Here is a 21,405-nt window from a genome sequence, read left to right on the forward strand (position 1 = left end):
GTGACTTTCCCAGTAATGAACTCTGCACTTCGGAACAATGTCTAGCTGGTACACTGTTTACTTCTAAGGAGGTAAACTGTAAAGATACCATGCACACTACCACCTGGTGGACAAGCTACAGAAAAAACACTGGTACCTGCCAGGAAAAGCAGCAACAAATCTTGATACTTAATCAGAACTAAAGTGCTAGGCAGTATATAGTGCTGGTGAAGTTTTGGAACAGACAAGAAATAAGAACATTGCAATTGGTAAATGAATATATCACTGTAGTAAGAGATTTCTACAATCACTTTTATTAGTTATGGAAGAATCCCCACTAGTATTTACATAGTGCAAAAAAAGCTATTACTCCAAAAGAGTATGGTAGATCGAACAATTATCCTTCATACAGCAAAAAAGAAAACAAAACCCTTCATCTTTTATAATAAATTTTCTACTGTTTAACCTAAGTGTTGCTACAAATGTTAGACATTAAAGATTAACAGTTTATCTTATTAGAATCTATTTAAAAATATATGAACCATTTATGACATTTAGAAGGTGGGCTGTGCCAACTGTGTTGCTAATTTCAGTGTTATCGTGCACTATAAATTTCAAGTTAGACATTCTTACATTTCATTGTGTGTGGAAGAGATGGCTAAAAACCCACATAGGCTGCATGTATGGCTTTCTTCTGCTGTTCTTTGTTTTTGTAAACAAATCTTCACACTGAATTTTAATTATTAAAATATGATCAACATTAAAATCAACTGGATATTTTGCTTAGTTGGCACAACTTCACAGAGAATACTTAATGACAGTTTTAGCAAACAGCAGCTTTTCAAACAATAAAACTTTTTTGCATTCATATTTAAAGTACTGTTATTAAAATTTAAACTTCATGTTAAAGAAATGGATTGAATCATGTGAAAATCCTCACCCATATAATCATTCGAGATCTCCCACCTTTATGTTAAGAAATCAGACAAGTGCATTATTGAAGAACATTTCCTAGTTTTTTAATTTTAAAAATATGGGACAAATCCTGCAGTCATTGTTTGGTTCCAATCGTGCAAACACTTACACAGGTGTTTAAATTAAGCATACTAATAGGTCCGCTGAGATCAGTGGAACTACTTATGTTCCTAAAGTCAAGTATGTAAGTACGTATTTGCAGGACCAGGACCTTAATCCTTACTCAGACAAAAAATATATCGTATATAAATTAAAAAAAAAATGTGGTCTGATGAAGGACTATGTTCTCCAGATTTTCTTCCCCTACATTTATTTTTGCACAAATACCAGCAGTGTTATATAAAATACTTTCTATGCATAGCCACCTCTATCAATTCATTGTAAAGATGCCCTACCACACATTATTTTTCATGTTTTGCCAGATGCATGAAATCTAAATAATCCAATAATCTTTGAAAAAAAAATGGATATTTGTTTTCTGAATAATCTTCACAAGAAGAAACCATATCTATAGTCATAACTCCAGAAACATCTGTTTTTTGGAGTGTAACTACCTGTATAATAAATTGCATACTTTTTATAGTGAAATAGAAATCCAGCTATCTTAAAAAATTAATCATGGCACTATAAAATAACCTATAAAATAATCGGAAAGGTTATGCTTTTTTATTTCTGTTGCTGATAGAAACAAGATTACCACAAGATCAAGATTATACCTCATAAGTACTGCACATTGTAAGGAATTTCCCTAATTTTAGATGCAAATAGACCTCTTCCCAGACACACAGTCATTCCATTCGCAATTATCTCTCAGTCTCATCTTAGCAAAAGGAAACGTTCTAAATGGATGATTTCCTTTACTCTATTTTGGTTTGCCTCTCTAGAGGTGATCATTCACATTTACAAAGATTCTCCTCATTTGCTGGCAAATAGAGAGGTACTAGATGAGCTGTATCATCTTTAATGAACTCATAATATACTTATGAAATCAGTAGCAAAATTACAATTAAACAGTGAGTTGAAGATTACAAGTAGATTTCCTGTTTGATATAAATGTCAAAATCTTAAAATGACTGTCCAAGCTCAGAAACGAAGAAAAAGAAACCTTTGTAATGCTACTACCTCAAGATTAAGAGTTATCTTAATCACTGTCATGGAATAAGCAAAAGGAAATGTACAGATTATAGTTTTTTGTAATCCCACTCTCCATTTTGGGAAAATCTAGGTCAAATTCTATCCTTAGTGTGCACAGATGATTTTAGTTGTTGACGGAAGCTGTGCTTAAATATCCAAGGGCAAACATTGATTCTCTGTCAGCAGTTCAAACTGCTATCACTTCCTAAATCAACTAAAACTTTCAAAGTGTATGCACGATAAAATCTGCAGTACAAACAACTGGGGTTAATATTTAGGAGGCATCATTCTTTACTTTCTGTATTCCTATAAAAAACATCTGTTGCTAATATCTAGAAAGATTATATCAAGGAAAGAAGAACATGACAGGACAGCTCTTCAACAATGTCCTGCATAGCATTTGCTATGTCTACAGATACCAAAGTGTTATTTACATAATACTCAAACTCTTCCTTTCTACAATGCTTATTACCATCTGAAAGACAGGACTAGATATTTCCTAAACCCGGAGTCTGATTTTCCCAGTGCAACATGAAATACCGGTATTACAAATACTAAAAAAGTGCTGGTCCCAAAATAAGTAAACTAAGTGTGCAACTAAAAATGTCCATTTATTTTGTGTTGCTGAAAGTTACCTTTTTTAAAATGGAAGTGGTCTAGAATAATGAAGTAGAATTAAAACAAATCTATATTTGCCATGAAAAATTGTTTTTCATGAAAATGGTTCTTTGCTTACTCTTGTAGTCAAGTCCTTGGTGCTGATGGCTTCAGTACATTTATTGCCAGTACTGGACAAAGTTAGAAAATTCAGACTCTTGGTGTGCAAGGCCTAGATATACACACCATCCCCAATCTGAAATGAATTCATCACCAGATAATGGATTTCATTTCAATACTAGGAACAAACATGGATAATTCTATGGCAGCTTATTTGTCTCTGGCTTCTTTTTCTGTTGGGAACCACTGACACCACTCAGAACTCCACGGCGCTTTCCTGCCTTCCCAGAACAACTACTTTACTAATCTAAAAGTCGACTACTAGGCTGCTACAACTGAGGAACAAGAGTTCACATTCTCAATGAGAATTCATCCTAAAATTGATCCTGAACTTAATATAAAACTGGCCAGAATCAATGCATGCAAGTGAACACAACCATACACTTAGCTATTACATCAGTCACACTTACTGTTAAATACTCAGATCACTTATGCCTGTTTTATTTAATGTAAATAAAATTATGCACATCAGCATTCCTGAGGTAAGTGAAAGAATAAGGAAGCAGTCAGTTACTAAGAACAACATGGATGGTGGTCATGGTTAATGGTTCCTTTACTGTGACTCTGTACACAGTGATTTTTTTTTTTTAGTATTTCATTGGAAAAAAGCAAACATACATTAACTACAATTATTTTGCTATTGTGGTTTTGGGTTAAAATTATTCTAGTATACTGTAACCATCTCATTACAGTCTGCATCTTTTGTAATATAGCCTCAGAGACCCAACTAAAAGCTGCATCTGTCTTAGCATAAGAATCATGGATACATTTCTCTGTAATCGCCTTTTCCTTTTGACTGCAAGAAAAATGTTTTTGGATTTTTCTGGCTTCTCTTTATAGAGAAGCCATTTTTTTTTTATTATTATTTCTGAGTATAATTAGAAAATTATGGCCAATCAGGTTAAAATGATTGGGGTATCAGCAATGCAAAATGTTGGTAACTGTTGCAAGTCTTAAAACATAGATCAGCTCATGTGTTGAAAAAAAGATAAACAGTCAAATTTAAGAAGATTTTTGCTTATAATTGGTCGTTTATAAATAGTTTCTCCGTTTACAAAAGAAGCTAAAGTGAATATCTGTTACTGACTGAGATTTTTACACAGATGGTTTCAATTCTGGGAAATACACAGATACTGATTAAAAGCTAAACTATAGGTTTTAATGAAACAATTAACAAAAGACAGCTACAAATATTTGTTGTGAATTAAATACATACATTAAATGTTAAACAGTGCAAAATGTTGAGATGAAGCATACAAAGTACTGGCTGCAACCCTCACAACAGTTAATTATAATTTGAAAGAGTTCCTGAGTTTGTGCTTATTTTTACAACATGTAATTGGAATCTGTGTGTTCTTTATTCAGAGAATTGCTGATCGTGGGTTTATGTTGGGCATTACTTGCATGCTTATCAGTTGTCCATTCCTCACTATCAATTACTGGATCTACCTGCTCAGGAGTTTCTATCTCTTCCTCTTCACTTTGTTCTACATTGTCTCCCTCGGCACCATTAAGGGTCTTCCCAAGTTGAAGGGTTTCCATAGTTCTTTGGGTCTCTGAGACCCAAGATTCAATTCTGCTATTAAGCTGAACCTCTACCGATATAGGTTCATGGGTGTAATCCTCATCATCTTCGTCGTCATCCTCCTCCTCTTCTTCAAGCATTCCTGGTACAAGAGTACTGGTGGTACTGGTCATGGAGGAATTCAAAAGATCACGACAGCTGCCATCCAAAGATCCTGTCTCTGTACTCTGCTGTGAGGCCCACTCCAGATTGTCATCTGGCTTCACCTCTTCTTTGTCACTTGGCAAGGATTTTCCATGACTTGCAGTTGAGGTAGTTCCGGTTGTAGCTGTAAGTGGCTGTTTATTAACAGTTGCTTTCTCAATTTGAACTCTGCTAGAATTTTCTGGTGCAGTTGTCTTAAATGAGGACTCTCTCTCATTTTCAGAGGTTTCTAACCCATCAGATGTTTCCACCATGTTTCTCCAGTTTGTTTCTGCAAATCAAGACACCACAAGCTCATCAGAAAACTGACAGCTTAGAGAGTTTTTAAAACATTTACACAATTAAAAAACATCCTAAGATCTTGTTCAAGTAAAAAGCATAAAAAGGAGACGTGCATGTAACACTATACTTGTCCAAACATGGTCACACAGTGAACAGTTTGAAAAAAAACCAAGAGCAGAAAAAACTGTTCCATGCTTAAAGAGATTCTCAAACTCATTTTGTTCTGAACAACAACAACAACAACAACAAAAAAAGTGTTGATGTGCTTGCTTCAGCACTACACTAAGTAAGAAATGGCACGGCTGATGGTGTGTGGGGGGACCACGCAGTGGGGTTTTACTGTCAGTGCCAGAATCCCATGATAATTTGCCAAAATAGTATTAATCATCATCCTGCTATTGCATTCTGAACAAGAAGTTAAAAAAACAACCTTTAAGGTAGATCATAAAAATAAACAAACAAACAAACAAACACACTCCAAGTAATCAAGGCATTATTTTGAGTAAAGGAGTGCTCAGGAAAAAAAAAAATCAGCAATTCTATTAACAACTTGACCTAGGTTAGACAAGTATTTCATTCTCAACCGGTACTATCCCAGCTGTTACACTATGTGTACTTAAGAGTTGATGCATAAATCAATGTTGCAGGTTGCTCAGACCATGACAACTCTTCAACCCTTCACCGGCTTTCCTTCAGCTTCAACAACAAATTTAAGCAAACTGCTCTAGTCTTCAAAGACTTAAATAATTTAGCTCCGGTCTACCTCTCATCTCTTCACTTCCCTAGTCATCCCCCTTCATTCTGCCCTATACACACAACCCCCTGTTCAAATCTCATCACTGGCCTTCATATACCAGCTCAATACCACAGAGAATCCCTCTCCAACTGAAGTGATCCTCCTGTGGTTGGCTTTAGGGTTGCTTTGTATCAACAAAGTATTTGGAACACATCTGAGCATTAGGTCCAATTCCATTATTTTTATTTGGTCAGTTCTAGAAGAACTTCCCCAGAAAACTACTCAGTCTCACCCCAAGAGCCTAACCAATTTTGAATCACCTTCTCTAAGGTGTGGAATATATTCTAGACTGGGAAGTACTGGGATATTTTTTTTCTACCTATAGTTTAATATTTATAGCTATTTCCACTTTATGTTATGCATTATAAATATACGTTTTTAATACTTACCATATTCTCTCTCATTCACTTCAGATATGGGCTCTGAAATAACACTACAGAATGAAATAGCACTTGCCGCAGAGGGATTACGAGAATGACCCATGTGATGGGGTGCCTTCTTAACATTCTTTAAGGCCTCTTCTGCTTGCTCCTGCTCCATTGATGCAACCATATCTCTGTATGCCTTTCTGGCCTCCTCAGTCAGCGAGACCAACTTATTAAACAGGCTCTAAATATGAAGACATTTTCATATTTATTACTTTCTTCATGAACATTTTCACTTGGCATATTTTCCCTTTTATTAACAGGTCCTGTACATGCAACCCAAAAGCCCGTCTAGTCAAAAAGAGAGTGTGCCCTTTATTTGGGGCAATAATCAGTCATGCTCTAAGTTTCATTTTAAGGATACCTCTGCATTTATACAGCTCAAGTTTTTGCTGGGGTTATTTCTGATGAAGCATGGGTAGGAGGGAAAGAACACTGCCTTCCTGCATTGTTTGCAGACTCACAGAAAGAGTTCACTCAGCCTAAAATCCCAAATGATAAAACTCAGTCTTGCAGAATTTTCCCTTTTTAAAAAAACACCGTTACTAATTTTTGTCATCGTAAGCCCCTTGGGTCTCACTACTAGTCTTTGCTTCCCAGTGGCACAGATCTAATCAGGTTTTATTTTGTGCAATAATTAATAGGTTTGAGCCTATGATATTATGGCATATTTAGATATGGATTATCTACAATATCAAGCCTACAGCCCTTTTCAGTGAGATGTCACAACATCTTGCAGCCCAGGCTTCGCAAAAGATGTAATCACATGTTCAAGGAACCTCTGATTAGAATAGCAGTCTTATTTTTGCACCAAAGAAACCACCATAAACATACGGAGCCAGTAAAATGAATATTTAATGAAGTTTTCCATTACTGGCCCACACTTGATATCGAATCTCTTTCCAAATATATGTTAGAACAAAAGATGAATGACAATTTAAGTATTTAATGGGCACTTCCTTCCTTAGCAGGTAACAAAGGATGCAACATGATCTAAAATTCAATACTGTCTGTGGCTAGCTGTTTTAGCACACTCACTGGTGGTAATTTTGTTTCCACCCCATCAATATGTTTATTAAAAACTTTACATCTTGAGAAAAATATTGTTAACTGTTCAATTGTTAAGTGGTTTAAGTTACAGTACATGCTACAATACCTGAAACAAGTTCGGTTAGGCAGAAATAATTACATGTTCAATTTCAAAGAGTCACAATGTAAAATTAAAAAAAAAAGCTCAACACAAACTGGTCATGTTACACATAACGGTAACAGGTACATGTAATAAACTACGAATCCTTTATACTTTACTCGAAATCAGAAGAGAGGCAGGTTAATACCAATAAGTGCCACCATTTCTATTACTGTGAGGACAAAACTGCTGTCACCTCAGCATCTTTAACTCCTTGATGCCAGCATTCATGGTGCAATCGATGAGGTGCCTGTCAAAAATTCCAGGCCTCAGGCATCAAGAGCAATCAGTAATCCTACAGTTTTAGTCAGGGATATGAAAAGCCTGTTCCATTCCCCCATGCTGCACTCTCCATTCTACCCAGAGAATACACAGCCAGGGGGATTTTGGGGGTAAGGAAGGAAACTAGACTAGAAATCTACTGTCACTGGCAAGGGTGCAGGAATGATTTTTATAGTCGGGGTGCTGAGAGATATTGAACCAAACTGTAAATCTTGTATATGATACAAACCACTTCAAGCCAGGTGGTGTAACAGCACCGCCAGTTCCAGCACCAGGTCTATGGATGGTACTGTGACCTGTTAGAGGAGACTGGCTTGCTAGAAACTTCTGGCAGGTGGTGAAGAGGAGGAGGAGGGTATCTGATTACATATAGCTCTAGAAGGAGCAGGACAACTCATCTTATTTTTCAGTCTACCAGGTGCTAAATTCAGTGTCTGTTTCTCATTCAAACTGTTGTAAATGTGAAAGCTGCTGATCAATACTGTAAATGGGTGATTAAGTTTTAGTGATTACCAAATGACCCAAAAAATGGATGCTAGCATCCATACAGGGAAGATTGTGTTCATTACCTGAAGAGAGAATGTTAGAATACTGTACCCAAATTACTGAAGATGCCATCCAAGAATGCATATAGACTTCCCTGTTTGCTCAGAAAATGAAAATATAATGAAATGATAGGAAAATTTCAGGATGACTGCCTTTGAAGTACATGGGTGCTCAGTGCACTATTTAAGCCTTGTTTAGAAAGTAGCAACACCTAATATATTCCTAACACACACTGTGGAAGTTTAAAATTCTTCTGTAACCATCAGCCACCTTATGGGTTGGTTGACTGAAAAAGGATAATATATCCAGGCTTCTCAACAACACTTACTGGAACTCATAGGAAGACTGTCTCCACATTTGCATCCAACTACTTTAAGCACAGTGAAACGTATACTGAGAATGAGGGTGAGGAGGACTTTTGATCAGATAGCAGCCAATGGCTGATACAAACAAGGGACTACTAGAGAGATGCACTAAAGGTTACAAAAGGAAATGAAGTGTCAGAGTAATATGGTCAGACTGCAAGGTAAAAAACTGTCTCAGACTCAAAATTTATTTAATCTAGAACCGGAAACCCAGGACAAAACTTAAAAAACTTTATTCAAAGGAGGTGAGACATTTCATTACCAAGTCTCCATGTTCTGAGCTCAACCCATGATGCTGACAGACAACAAAACCAATTCAAGCTAACAAAAATTATGCTAATTCAACTTCTAGATGGAGCTACTATAAGGTGGGTGCAAACTGGTTGGATAAATTGTTCCCGGAGACAGGTATCAGAGTGGTGAAGCTTATGCCCAAATAAATGTGTTAGTCTAAGGTACCACAAGGACTCCTCGCTGTTTTTGTTCCCAGAGAATAGTTATCAGTGGTTCACAGTCATGCTGGAAGGGCATTATGAGTGGGATCCCACAGGGTCAGTTCTGGGTCCAGTTCTATTCAGTATGTTCATCAATGATTTATATAATGGTAGAGAAAGTACACTTATAAAGTTTGTGCACAATTACCAAGCTGAGAGGGGTTGCAAGTGCTTTGGAGGATAGGATTAAAATTCAAAATGGGATGTATTAGCAGGAGTGTTGTAAGCAAGACACGAGAAGTAATTCTTCCACTCTATTCTGCGCTGATTAGGCCCCAACTGAAATATTGTGTCCAATTCTGGGTGCCAGATTTCAGGAAAGATGTCAATAAATTGGAGAAAGTCCAGAGAAGAGAAACAAAAATGATTAAAGATCTAGAAAACATGACGTTTCAGGGAAGATTGAAAAAACTGGGTGTGTTTAGTCTGGAGAAGAGAAAACTGAAAGGGGACATAACACTTTTCAAGTACATAAAAGGTTGTTACAAGTAGGAGGGAGAAGAATTGTTCTTCTTAATCTCTGAGGATAAGGACAAGAAGCAATGGGCTTAAATTGCAGCAAGGGAGGTTTAGTTTGGAGATTAGGAAAAACTTCCTAACTGTCAGGGTGGTTAAGCACTGGAATAAACTGCCTAGGGAGGTTGTGGAATCTCTATCACTGGAGATTTTTTAAGAGCAGGTTGGACAAACACCTCTCAGGAATGGTCTAGATAATACTCAGTCTGGCCAGGAGTGCAGGGAACTGGACTAGATGACCTCTTGAAGTCCCTTCCAATCCTATGATTAATCCTGAGTTTTTCCCATCATCATCTAGCTTTAAAATAGAAGAATCACATTTATACCCCAAACCTCCTTCTCTCTTTGTCACAGTTTGTGGCATCCACTAAGTAAGTAAAGTCACGGATGTCAGAACAGATATTAAGACTTGTCAATTTTTAGAAGACTCTCACATGTCTCTACGGGCAACTTAGTTATCAATTGAGTGTGTTTTTGGCACACTCTGACTGCTTTGGTTGAAACTTCATAGGCATGAAGCTGGAAAAAAAAAAATCAGTGGGTTGTGGAATCTGTAACATACCTGAGAGCAGACAAAATAAGAGTGATAGGCCTAATTAGTTTGAATGAGAATTCGATTATATTTCCCTTAGAATTTTGGACAACGAGTGCCCTTTTTAATTTTTAAAGAAAACATGTGTTTACAACACGAGATACAGTTTTTGTTCTGTTTTATTTTCAAAAAATGGCTTTTTTCCCCTCACTGTTTTCCCCAACAGATGAAGGAAAAGTTCATCACCCTAGTTTTAGTGCAGACAGTAGATGAGCTGTACCTGCAGGGCTGGAGTGGTTATATCACAGGCAGAGACTATCTGTACCTGCTCATAGTGCGTGGGCATAAATAAGGGCAGAGTGAGGGCAGCAGTTTCAGCAGATGTTATTCAGCATGCTCAGTACAAACAAATCAGTTAAAACAAGAGAAAGGGGCTGGGAAGGGAGAGAGATGGACATGTGACCCTGAGTGCCATGTCTCCTGCACCGCTTCTGATCACAGGCCAGGATGATTTGATACATGCACAGATCACATCTAATATGATGGCAACCCATAACCCTCCCAAGGTGTGTTGACCCAGTGAAGCAGAAGCATACACCTCTCATGAAATATGGGGATTTTAGGAAGCAGGTAGATGCCCTTGATACCAGTGCTCCTTTGAGGCCTCCCAAGACCGTCTACCAATCTGTGTAACAGTCCAACAGCTGCCTTACTTCACGATGCTGGCATGCCCTACCATCCTGAACATTCCAGGTCATTTCAGCTGGCACTTCAAAAGATGTCTGCCAGCATGTTCCAAGTTTTAGAGAAAGAAGGGGTGACTAATCTGACATCACAGAACTGACAGGGCAACATGTCAAATTTAAAGAGATAAGCAACTTTAGAATAAATAGGCCAAGATAAAATTGGCATCCAATGCCAGGCAACACTCTGTATGTATGTATCCATGCATGCATGCATTACAGTTCGCTTGTGAGCCCAAGTGCAGTGAAAAAAGTTTATAAACACGTATTACATGAGAAAAAAATTGAAATGGTATTATTTATTCAGAAATGAATTGCTTACCTCAGCACCAGAATAGTTGAAGATTCCCACCACACTAACAGGAACTAGCTTGTTCACACAACGACCAAGAGCTTTACGTCCAAGTGCAAAGACAAAAGGAATCTCTTGCTCTCGTGCCATGGCTATTACGTTATACAGAGCTTCATCCAATCCACCTTAGGAGAAAAGAATAACAAAGCTAAAGCTTAGAACAAACATCTTAATAGTGCATTTTGGTCCAATCCAGTATTCCACAGTTTTTGTCAGTGGCTATCAGTTAAAACTTTAGTACACATAGTTAGCTACCAGATATGTAGATTAAACCATGTACTGCCAGAAAGCAGTAAGGTTTTCAATGCAGTGCACGTGCAGTAAATTTGCTTGTTTTATTAAAGTACAATCAAGTCTGTTATTTACTGAATATGATCAGTTAATCTATACATCTAACAATGCTCTGAACCCTCTAATGGTGCTGTTATACACGAGGACTACTAAAGCAGAAACTTTATGAAACTGGATTCTCTGTTTCTTAATAGACCTTTTCCTTCTCTTACATCTCTCAGGAAGTTACCATTTGCATTCCCATAGTGCGCAAAATATACTAGGCCCAGTCCCCAGTCTCACATACAGAAAGGCACAATTCCTGCCTGACTAATTCCTGTAGTTAAAGAAACGGGCCCAAAGCAGAGTGTGGCAGCTTTACAATGGAAGTGAAAGATGACCTGTCATGCTTATGGGACAGCACGGAAGATGCATAAAATGACTCAGAAGTCAACATAATGGATTAACATCATCACTGGTAGTGTTGGAGAAAATGCAATATACACATAGCATTTATATACTAAAATATTTCTTATTAAAGCACTTGTACCTTTTGACTGGATTTTTTCACAGTTAGGAGAAATGATCACACATTTGATCTTGTTTAACTTCATGTGCTTAGTAACCTCACGCAAACCCATAACAAGCCTTCTCCTTGCTTTAGCTCTCATGGGGTCCTTTTGGTAAATGCGTTCCTGGAAGCTGACAAGTTCTTGCAATAGCAAAGTCACACACTCATCTATTTCTTTACTTAGAACTTGATTACAATACCTGTCAATTCAGAAACCACCATATTTTAGCATATAGCAAATTCAGCAGTCTCTCTCATCGCTGTGTGCCTTTAAATGATTTTTAGCAGAAATAAATTTTTTGTTACTTGTTCCAAGTATACTAAGTACATTTTTCAGAAGTTAAAGAAATGTACACCTAAAACAACGTAAGGATATTCTGAAAATGTTTAAAATGAAACCACAGTGAAATATATTGTCAGGATACAACCTACCCACCCAGAGCCCACAACTTAAAGAGGATAACTCATACACACTTATATTTTACAATTCACTATTCCTTGATCAAATTTGATAATCAATGAGGGATGCTTTTAAGCACTGGTTACTCAAAGTTGCCCTTCATTTGAAATGACTTTTCTGCCTACTCTGTTTCTTAAAAGCAGCATCCTAGCTGAAGAAAATCCCTCAGGCACATTATAATCTGCCCCATAAGAAGCAAGTAGGAAACAGAGGGTGCAAAGCACCAGGGTGTAGTACTTTTTTTACATGGGGGATAGGCTAACTTAAGTTCACCGACAACTTATAAGAGTTCAGTAAATTCAAACAGTTAGAAAATACATTTGACTAGAATACACCTTTAGAATTCAAGTTGAGTAATTCAAAGCGCTTACTCTCTAAATCTCTTGCTGTGAATTTTAGTGATTGTTGAAGATGCCATTGGACTACCTATCCCTGAACTGGCAGGTGAGCCTTGTGACACTGGAGTCATGCAATATGGAGAGTTCTGACTTGCTGGAGAGAGTGAAGTATCACTAGGCATACTTAGCCCCGGTTCTGAAAGAAATGAAAAAAGCTTTGAAACGTCTAAAGTATGAAATGCATTTATATATAAACTATACTGCTTTTTAACATAGGGAACTCATCTGCCACTCATATGTAAAAATCAGAGAGCAGGACATATATTACAAATTTCAGGCACCTAATATCTGTCAGGTAAACCACTTTAATGATATTTGAATATGCATTCAACTACTGCATTTGAGCTCTTTTTTTAAAAAAAAAAAAAAAAAAAAAAAAAGAATTTGAGAATACGAGTGAAACAAGAACTACCTGAAGAGAATAAACGTCTTCCAAAACTTAAACTTGTGTGACACGTAAATTACGCAGTCTTTTTGCTCCTTTACTTTACAGTGATTTCCAGAGAGTCATTACCTACTTTTAACATTAAATACATCCTTGCTGTCCTAGCAATCTTTAGAGTATTACTTATTACAATTACCATGATATCACAATGTGGGTCACAAATCTCCATATCAAAGAGGTAGTGGCTGACAGCTGTGGATGTTCCTTTCCTTGTTCAAGAATTAAGCATAGTCTTAGCAAAAGTTCAAATAGTTTGCATGAGTTCAAATGACTTGGCACTAAACTTGCATCTCCCCCCATATTGAATATGCCTCTGTACTTGCTGATTTTAGACAGAAGAGGGAGCACTAGAAGGTGATTTGAAAAGTCCGGGTTTTCATGCCTTTTTGGGCCCTACCAAAAGCAGGAGAACCGGAAGTATTACGAGAAAGCCTGTTCTAACAAGATTTCCAGCCCAAATTTGATGGGCATAACTAGTCCAGGGAAACATCTTAATTGGACTGCTGCACTTTTTCAAGTTCTTCTATCCCAAATTCATGCCTTATGAAAGCTGTATCAGGTGCTTTTAACTACCGACTAACACTCAAAAAAACCACAACATATTACTAATATACATTTGGCATCAGATTCTCAGTTTGTATAAACTGGTATAGAAAATCTGTGGTCACAGAAATAAATAAAACTATGCAAATGTAGATCAGCTGACGATCTGGCCCTTGAAATTTCTATTTTAACTCTCTAGGAATGTGACAGCAAAGTCAGAAGTATTATTTAACAAAAAACAAACTAGCAGACTACAATACTCAATTACCTAGGACTGGGAGAACTATAAAACTAACAAGAAATTTAAGTATTTGTTGGAACCAATTTTTAAATAAAGATTAAAAAAGTCTGGCTAAAAGGGAGCTTTTAAACATTTACAAAACTCCAAATACCAAAGAAGAACTGACTCCAATGTCCCACACAGCAGAAGTTCAAGGTAAACTAGGAGTAAATGGGTGACACTGAGTAAGTTTAGGTTATGGCCAAATATCAGAAAAGCTTCCAAATTAAGGTCTATTACAGCGAAAGTGCCTCAAATGGAAAGTGGAAGACTGATTTATTTGAAAAAACTAAACCTGACAAAGCACATGAGAATCTTGAATAGTTGAGGGATGGACAAAATGGCCTCATATAGGTCTTTTTCATCTAATTTCCATTCTTTCATAAGGGAAATAGCTGATCATAAAATGTATAACAAGCTAACAGTAATGGACTTTGTTACATGTTAAAAATAAAAGCAATCAAGAATATTTTAAAAAATGTATACTTCAATTTAAAACAATTCTTTTTAAAAATCCTAAAACAAGAGAAGACCCTTACCTTCTTGAGAGGCTAACTCCTGAGACTGGTCATCAGTCAAACATACATGCACCTCCTTCTGTTCATCAGATCCCAGAAGACTGTGATCTGCAGATAAGCGTCCTTTCTTTTCTTCTCTCTCTTTTAAAATAATCTAGGAATAAGGTACTAGTTTTCAATCAGTTAGAAACCTGAAAGTATTACAGATTGCTACAATGAGGTGAGAAGCTTCCCTCATACAGAAATGGGGAAAAAAATCATGAAGTTGGTTTTAGAGCCTTTTTGTTCCTGAAAGTGAACCTAAACACCACATTTTAAATCTGTTTGATGGATGAGAAATGGCATCCTTCATTTTAGTAGTTGCAATAAGGCAAAAACACAATTCGAGAGTATTTTTAGAGTAGTAGTGTTGCAGGAAGCGTTTTTTCATAGCTTTTGTTTAAAATACTTTCCGAACACTCTTTCAAACTTCTATTTGGTAGAGAGCGTTCAACTTTGCCACGACTACCTCCCACTCCCACTCTTATAAACACTGATGCAAGAATGCAATAAAATTGCAACAGAATCTTATCACTTTGTCTGGAAATTGTTTTAAAAAGCATCAAAAAGCGCCACAATACAAAGTGCTGAGACTACATGGCTATTAGCCTTTATCTTTGACACAGCAAATGATAAAATATCAATGACAGATGCCAATACTGTAATGAATAACGAAAAATATGGGCTAGATGATCAGCCTTGCTGCATTCCCTGGACAGTGAGTCTATATATCACTTGCTTCTGTTTCGTCTGCCACCATTCACTAGACACACAACTCAGCACTGGGTCTGTGCTAGGGGTATGTCAGAAGCATGCTGTACTCCAGAAATCAGCAAGAGCTGCTAGAGAACTATTCCTTTAGGGGCAAGTTGGTCCCCAGCTGTCCTAAAGATCAGGACATCACAATTTAGGAGTTCATGATTCCCAATCCCACTAGACCACAACTAGAACATTATTAAGAGAATTGTTAGTCATGGTTATTTCTTAATCTTGAAACTTGGATCAAGACAGTCCCAAAACAGTTGCATGGTTTACCTTTTTAAGTGCAGTCGGGCGTTTTAGTTTGGAAATTTCTCTCTCTTTTCCTCTTTTTACTTTTGGAGCAGTCGAGTCCAAGGGATTAAGACAACCCACAGATGGCTGTCCTTTAGTAAATGACTTTCTGTTGGTAGATTCTTTGGTACGAAAAGGTGCACCACCGCCAACTAAATGTAGGAAGAAAGATAGTCTCACTAAAAGATACTACTAAAAGAAAGCCCACACACTTTCAAAGTTTTCACTAATTCTCACCAAGTACATTTCTTTCCTTTTGCAGGGGAAGGGGGACATGACGACAGGAAAGTTACATCACCAAAATGTTGATGTTTTCATATTTACTTATTTCTTGAATTTAGCTTCATTTTTTAGGAAACTGACTACTCATTCCAGGAGGAAAAGAAGGCTATCCATCACACTGAAGAGTAAGATAGTGTTTGTCTCAAATGACATGTAAATATCATTTTTTCTAGACATGAATATGTAATCTGTAAATACTTCTGTTAGTTATAATAATATGACAGATTAAGAAGGACAGGAGAATTTAACTGACATTAATTGGAACAAACAAGATTCTTCCGTATACCAACAGGCCAAAAGAAATGCATTTTAAAATGAAGCCTACATCAAAGTTCCTTACAGCACTTTGTTAGATACAAGCTTGCTGGTCAGTATTTATGAGTGGCAGACTCCTTGCAAATTAGGGAATACAAAAAGTGCACTTTGCTCATTTATTTCCCAGAGGTGATTCATAGTATTTTATACAATGGCACTTAAGTGTTCAGGTAAAGGGGGCAACTGCCCAGGGACCCAGGCAATTTAAAAAGGGTCTGATGGCCCCTGGCCGCAGCCAGCAGCGCAACAGGGCTAAGGCAGGCTTCCTGCCTGCCCTCGTTCCATACCGCTCCCAGCAGTGGCTAGCACATCTCTGCAGCCCCTGGTGAGGTGGTTTCCAAGCGCTGCCCCTGCCCCAGGCACCGACTCTGCAGCTCCCATTGGCCAGGAACTGCAGCACCCACACAAACTCCACCCCAGAGCCTGCACTCCACATCCCATCTCCCTCCCAGAACCTGCATCCGCAGCCCAGCTCCCTGCCCCAGCCTGGTGAAAATGAGTGAATGAGGGTGCGGGAAAGCAAGTGGAAGGAAGGGGAATGGAGTAAGCAGCGGGCAGGACCTTGGAGAAGGGGCAGACAGGGGTATGGTCTCAGGGAAGCAGTGGGGCAGGAGGTGGGGTAAGGATCTTTGGGTTGTGCAATTAGACAGGTGGCAACCCTACTGGGTGGGCATGTGGAATTACCTGTGTATGAGAGGGGCCTGGTATTGGTGAGTTGACGGGCTTTCATTGCTTGTTGCTGTTTCTCAAGCGCTGCTAACATATCGCCTAAGTCTAGCTGCACAGGAGCTTTACTCTTCTTCCCAGCTGCTTTTGATAAAGCCTCCTGTTATATGAATATAAGATGCAGTTCACCTTTATGTCTATTTATCAATGATCAGTAGAAGACAGCATCTTTTTTAAACAGACATTATTGCTATAATAGTGTATGAAGGAATGCTGTCTGATGGTTATTCCTCCCCTAACAATTACTACTTGAAAATGTAACAGACCTGGAGTTTCTTCTGCTCCATACTTATTTCTGAATATTCTTGAGCTGTGGCAAGTGCTGCTGCCAAGGCTTTCTTCTTTTGACTTTTTGCACGTTTGGGTACAGAGGTCGTAATAGGAATGGGAGTTTGGACTATATTGATTGGAGAATTTTCAGGTAAATCATCCAGCTAAGGTTGCAGAAGAAAGCGTATAAACATAATTACAAGCTGTTACAATACAAAAGGAATTACTTTTTTGAGACAGTAGCAAAAGAATTATGCAAAAGTAGAGAACTACTCCATTTAGCAGATAAACTACTTATCAAACAAGTAACATAGCTGTAACACAAGTCACAGTATGCATGAGGATACAGTTAAGTTAGTTTTGTGGAGTACTTAATCTATATAGTGAAGGAGACATGTTACATATCATAAACAAACTAGGGAAATTCAACCTAGATGGAGCTACTATAAGGTCGGTGCAAAACTGGTTGGAAAACCATTCCCAGAGAGTATTTATCAGTGGTTCACAGTCATGCTGAAAGGGCGTAACAAGTAGGGTCCTGCAGAGATTAGTTCAAAATCTTCATCAATAATTTCAATAATGGCATAGAGAGTACACTTTTAAAGTTTGCGGACATACCAAGCTGGGAGGGGTTGCAAGTGCTTTGGAGTGTAGGATTACAATTAAAAATGATCAGACCATTTCTCCAGTTTGTCCAGAAGTAAATCGGATGAAATTTGATGAGGACAAATGCAAAATGCTCCATTTAGGAAGGAGCAATCAGTTGCACATATACAAAATGGGAAATGACTGCCTAGGAAGGAGTACTGCAGAAAGGGATCTGGGGGTCATAATGGACCACAAGCTAAACATGAGTTAACAGTGTAACACTGTTGCAAAAAAAAAGCAAACATTCTGGGATGATGTCTTTTATGGAACCTACCGATTTTTTTTTCCTCCCACCAATTCATTTTTTAAATAAATAGGTATTCTAATCACATGTGGTTCCTCCACAGTTATAAAATAGCAACGGGAGGTAGGAGGTGGGCAAATCCAAGTCGAGACTTCTTGACAATACGGTTTCCCCTGACATTGCTATTTTAGTTAAAAGACCATTGGAAAAGTATTTCCATAATGAAGTCTATAGTAATTTGTGCTGTATATGCTTTTAAAAAAAATTCCACTATAATGACCTTGTAAATACTGCAATAGACCAGACAGATTCATGCAAACAGGGAATGTAAATTCAGTAACACTAATCAGAAATTGTTTTCACCTTAAAAATAAATATCAAGAATAAAAAAAAGTCTTTACTTACTACTTTTGGTGAAAATTTTTGCTGAATGTTGCCACCTTTGCCACTTCCACTGTCACTATTTAAATCTGGAAATTCATCTTCATCCTAAATGAAGGATTGAGAATTAGAAGTCACACTGGCCTACAGCTTGGGTAAAAACCCACCACACACCAAAATACCAAGGGCATTAACTTGAATGGCCAAGACTGGAAGTGAAGTATCCAGTACTTGTATCCAATGGTAAAAAATAATACTGTACATATTTTGAGTAGTATATTATGTTAAAGAAATCCCTGCAATATTAGAGAAAAGCACTGAATTTAGTTAACTTTTACATTCTATAAAAACTGCAGCAAAACGTAAACTGGAGATCTACTACCCTACTTTCAAAATTAAACTGAGTTTAATATAAAATCAGAAAGTACACATACATACAGAGGCAATACATACAGTATTGTGAGAAATCAGTGTATTTTATCATATTGTTGAACTTTAGCATTAGTTTTCAGCAAGAAGAGATGTCACGAGGCAACTATCACCAGTTCAACATGTTTTATTAGGTCTTGTCATAGTGAAATTCTAACAGTGACATGAACACAAAAAATAAATACCTCAAAGTACAAGGGTTCGGGACTTTGTTCTGCTCTGCTTGATTGGTTTGTGGTTAAAGGCTTCTCGTGTCGCTTCTGCAGCTTTTGCCTTCTTTCTGAAGATGTGCTTTGTCCTCTGCATCTGAAACCAGACTTACAAATCAAGGAAAGAGTTCTTAGGGTTTTAGAATTAAAAGTGGTATAGATCTGTATGCATTCATGCTAGCTACTCAATTATACTAACGGAAAAAAAAAAAAGATAACTCAAGTTAAAATTGATTTTTACAAAATAAGCTACATTACCTATGGGGTGTGTGCATTTTTTAAAATGAACATATTTGATTGAAAGGCACAGTTATTAATTCTAAGCATATACTACAGGTGGGACGAGAGATTAAAAATTCTTTGGAATATTAATATTTTAATTTTATTTTTTATCACTAAGGCTGATTGTTTATATTTTGCATTTCATCCTTCTCTGAAATATTACACTAATGCATGAAAGAAAGTGAAATTGACTGATCTTTTTGAAAATACCAAGATAAAGTTTAAGAACAAAAACAATTACTTTTTTTTATAAGCACTCATAGAAACTGTTACTGTTCTATGACTAGACAGCACCCCTTTAAAAGTATTCATCAGCTGAACTGTTAACATGAGTGAACAAAGATTACAAATGAATTAATGTCAGCAACACCTACATACATAGAATATATTTGCAATGTACATTTTTAACAACAACTTTAATGGAATGAACTAAACCTTTTCAAATTCTATGTTTGCATTTGGAAGGAGATATAATACACCCATTATATGCTTCTCATACATATGCAATTAGTGACACAAGATAATAGAAGCAAAGACATCCAAAGTTCCACTTTAAACTCTTCATATTCACCCTGAGTATTACAGAATAGGTGATGTGAAAATGAAATAATCTGAGCTTCCACTCCTTCTGAATACCAGTGAAAAGGAGAGGCCTTATCTAAAAGACAACAGTTGTGGTCTTCTGTGAGGAAGGACATCAGCTCTCTCTCATTTTGCAGACCTTTTTCTTGCTAAAAGAGTTTTGAATATAGAAACCAAATGCTCCAACTCAATGTATTTTTCCTGATGGGTGCCCTCCAATACAGCTGCTCAGGGTGGACACAGAGGTATTATCATATGATAATGCTGTTTTGCTTGTCCTCTGCAAAATGCTATGGTTTGTTCTACCACTGAATGGTTGACATAGGAATATTAAAACTGAAGACTCAACTGATGCAGTTACAAAATTAGTTGAAAGCACCATTGTGATATAACATCTAAATAAATGCAATGCTAAACATTGTTCCTGATGAGCTAGTAAAATGAAAGAGCGGTGATGCTGTGAACTTTGGCACTGGAGATGCAAATCCGCTGCTGACTTCAGAGTTTTATACTTTAATTAGTGAAGGTTTAAGGTGCAGCGATGAGAAAGCATTTGCTTCCAGGAACTAAGTGTGATAATGGCATGCTGAACATGTACATACACATTTTTTTAAAATTAAGAGCATTGTATCCATCTCAAGAACAGCTCCTCACCTGATCTCCAGACTGGAGGAAGAGTTTGCTAACAGGGCTCTTGCGGAGGTAACTACGTGGAGGTAACTACAGGAGGTCACTTGGTGACTTCTCCTCAGAATCTTCTCTTAACTGACCATGGTTGGACCAAACAGACCCAAAAAAACCTCACAAAACCTATTTTATTGGACCTTCCCCACATTCCCCACAAGCCACCCTATGTGGAGAAAGAGCTACATTCACAGGAAGCTTACTAGGGCATGAATGTGCACAGAGGTCCCTTGGGGTAGGAAATGCACCAGAAAACTGTGGGTATGTCTACACTATAGGATTATTCCAATTTTACATAAACCAGTTTTGTAAAACAGATTGTATAAAGTCGAGTGCATGCGGCCACACAAAGCACAATAATTCGGTGGTGTCCGTCCATGTACCGAGGCTAGCGTCCATTTCTGGAGCGTTGCACTGTGGAACTATCCCATAGTTCCTGCAGTCTCCCCCGCCCATTGGAATTCTGGGTTGAGATCCAATGCATGATGGTGCAAAAACAGTGTCGCAGGTGATTCTGGGTAAGTGTCGTCACTCATTCCTTCCTCCATGAAAGCAACGGCAGACAATCATTTCGTGCCCTTTTTCCTGGATTGGCCTGACAGATGCCATAGCATGGCAACCATGGAGCCCGTTTTGCCTTTTGTCACTGTATGTGTACTG

General features: G+C 37.5%; 1 protein-coding gene across 1 annotated transcript in view; it reads right to left on the minus strand.

Moving 5' to 3' along the window:
- Window positions 1–270: 270 nt before the first annotated feature.
- The window catches only part of SECISBP2L (SECIS binding protein 2 like), a 49,360-nt gene continuing 28,225 nt past the window's right edge, over window positions 271–21,405 (minus strand). Inside the window, exons 8-18 of the mRNA XM_032763000.2 lie at window positions 19,174–19,305; window positions 18,584–18,667; window positions 17,283–17,450; window positions 16,975–17,116; window positions 15,676–15,845; window positions 14,623–14,755; window positions 12,789–12,951; window positions 11,937–12,157; window positions 11,087–11,241; window positions 6,062–6,281; window positions 271–4,865 (exon numbers count right to left, since the gene is read on the minus strand). Coding sequence (XP_032618891.1) covers window positions 4,192–4,865; window positions 6,062–6,281; window positions 11,087–11,241; window positions 11,937–12,157; window positions 12,789–12,951; window positions 14,623–14,755; window positions 15,676–15,845; window positions 16,975–17,116; window positions 17,283–17,450; window positions 18,584–18,667; window positions 19,174–19,305 — 2,262 coding nt within the window. The 3' untranslated portion in view covers window positions 271–4,191. The remainder of the gene's footprint in view (window positions 4,866–6,061; window positions 6,282–11,086; window positions 11,242–11,936; window positions 12,158–12,788; window positions 12,952–14,622; window positions 14,756–15,675; window positions 15,846–16,974; window positions 17,117–17,282; window positions 17,451–18,583; window positions 18,668–19,173; window positions 19,306–21,405) is intronic.

This window comes from Chelonoidis abingdonii, chromosome 9, assembly GCF_003597395.2.
Source record: "Chelonoidis abingdonii isolate Lonesome George chromosome 9, CheloAbing_2.0, whole genome shotgun sequence".
NCBI classification, from domain to species: Eukaryota; Metazoa; Chordata; order Testudines; family Testudinidae; genus Chelonoidis; species Chelonoidis abingdonii.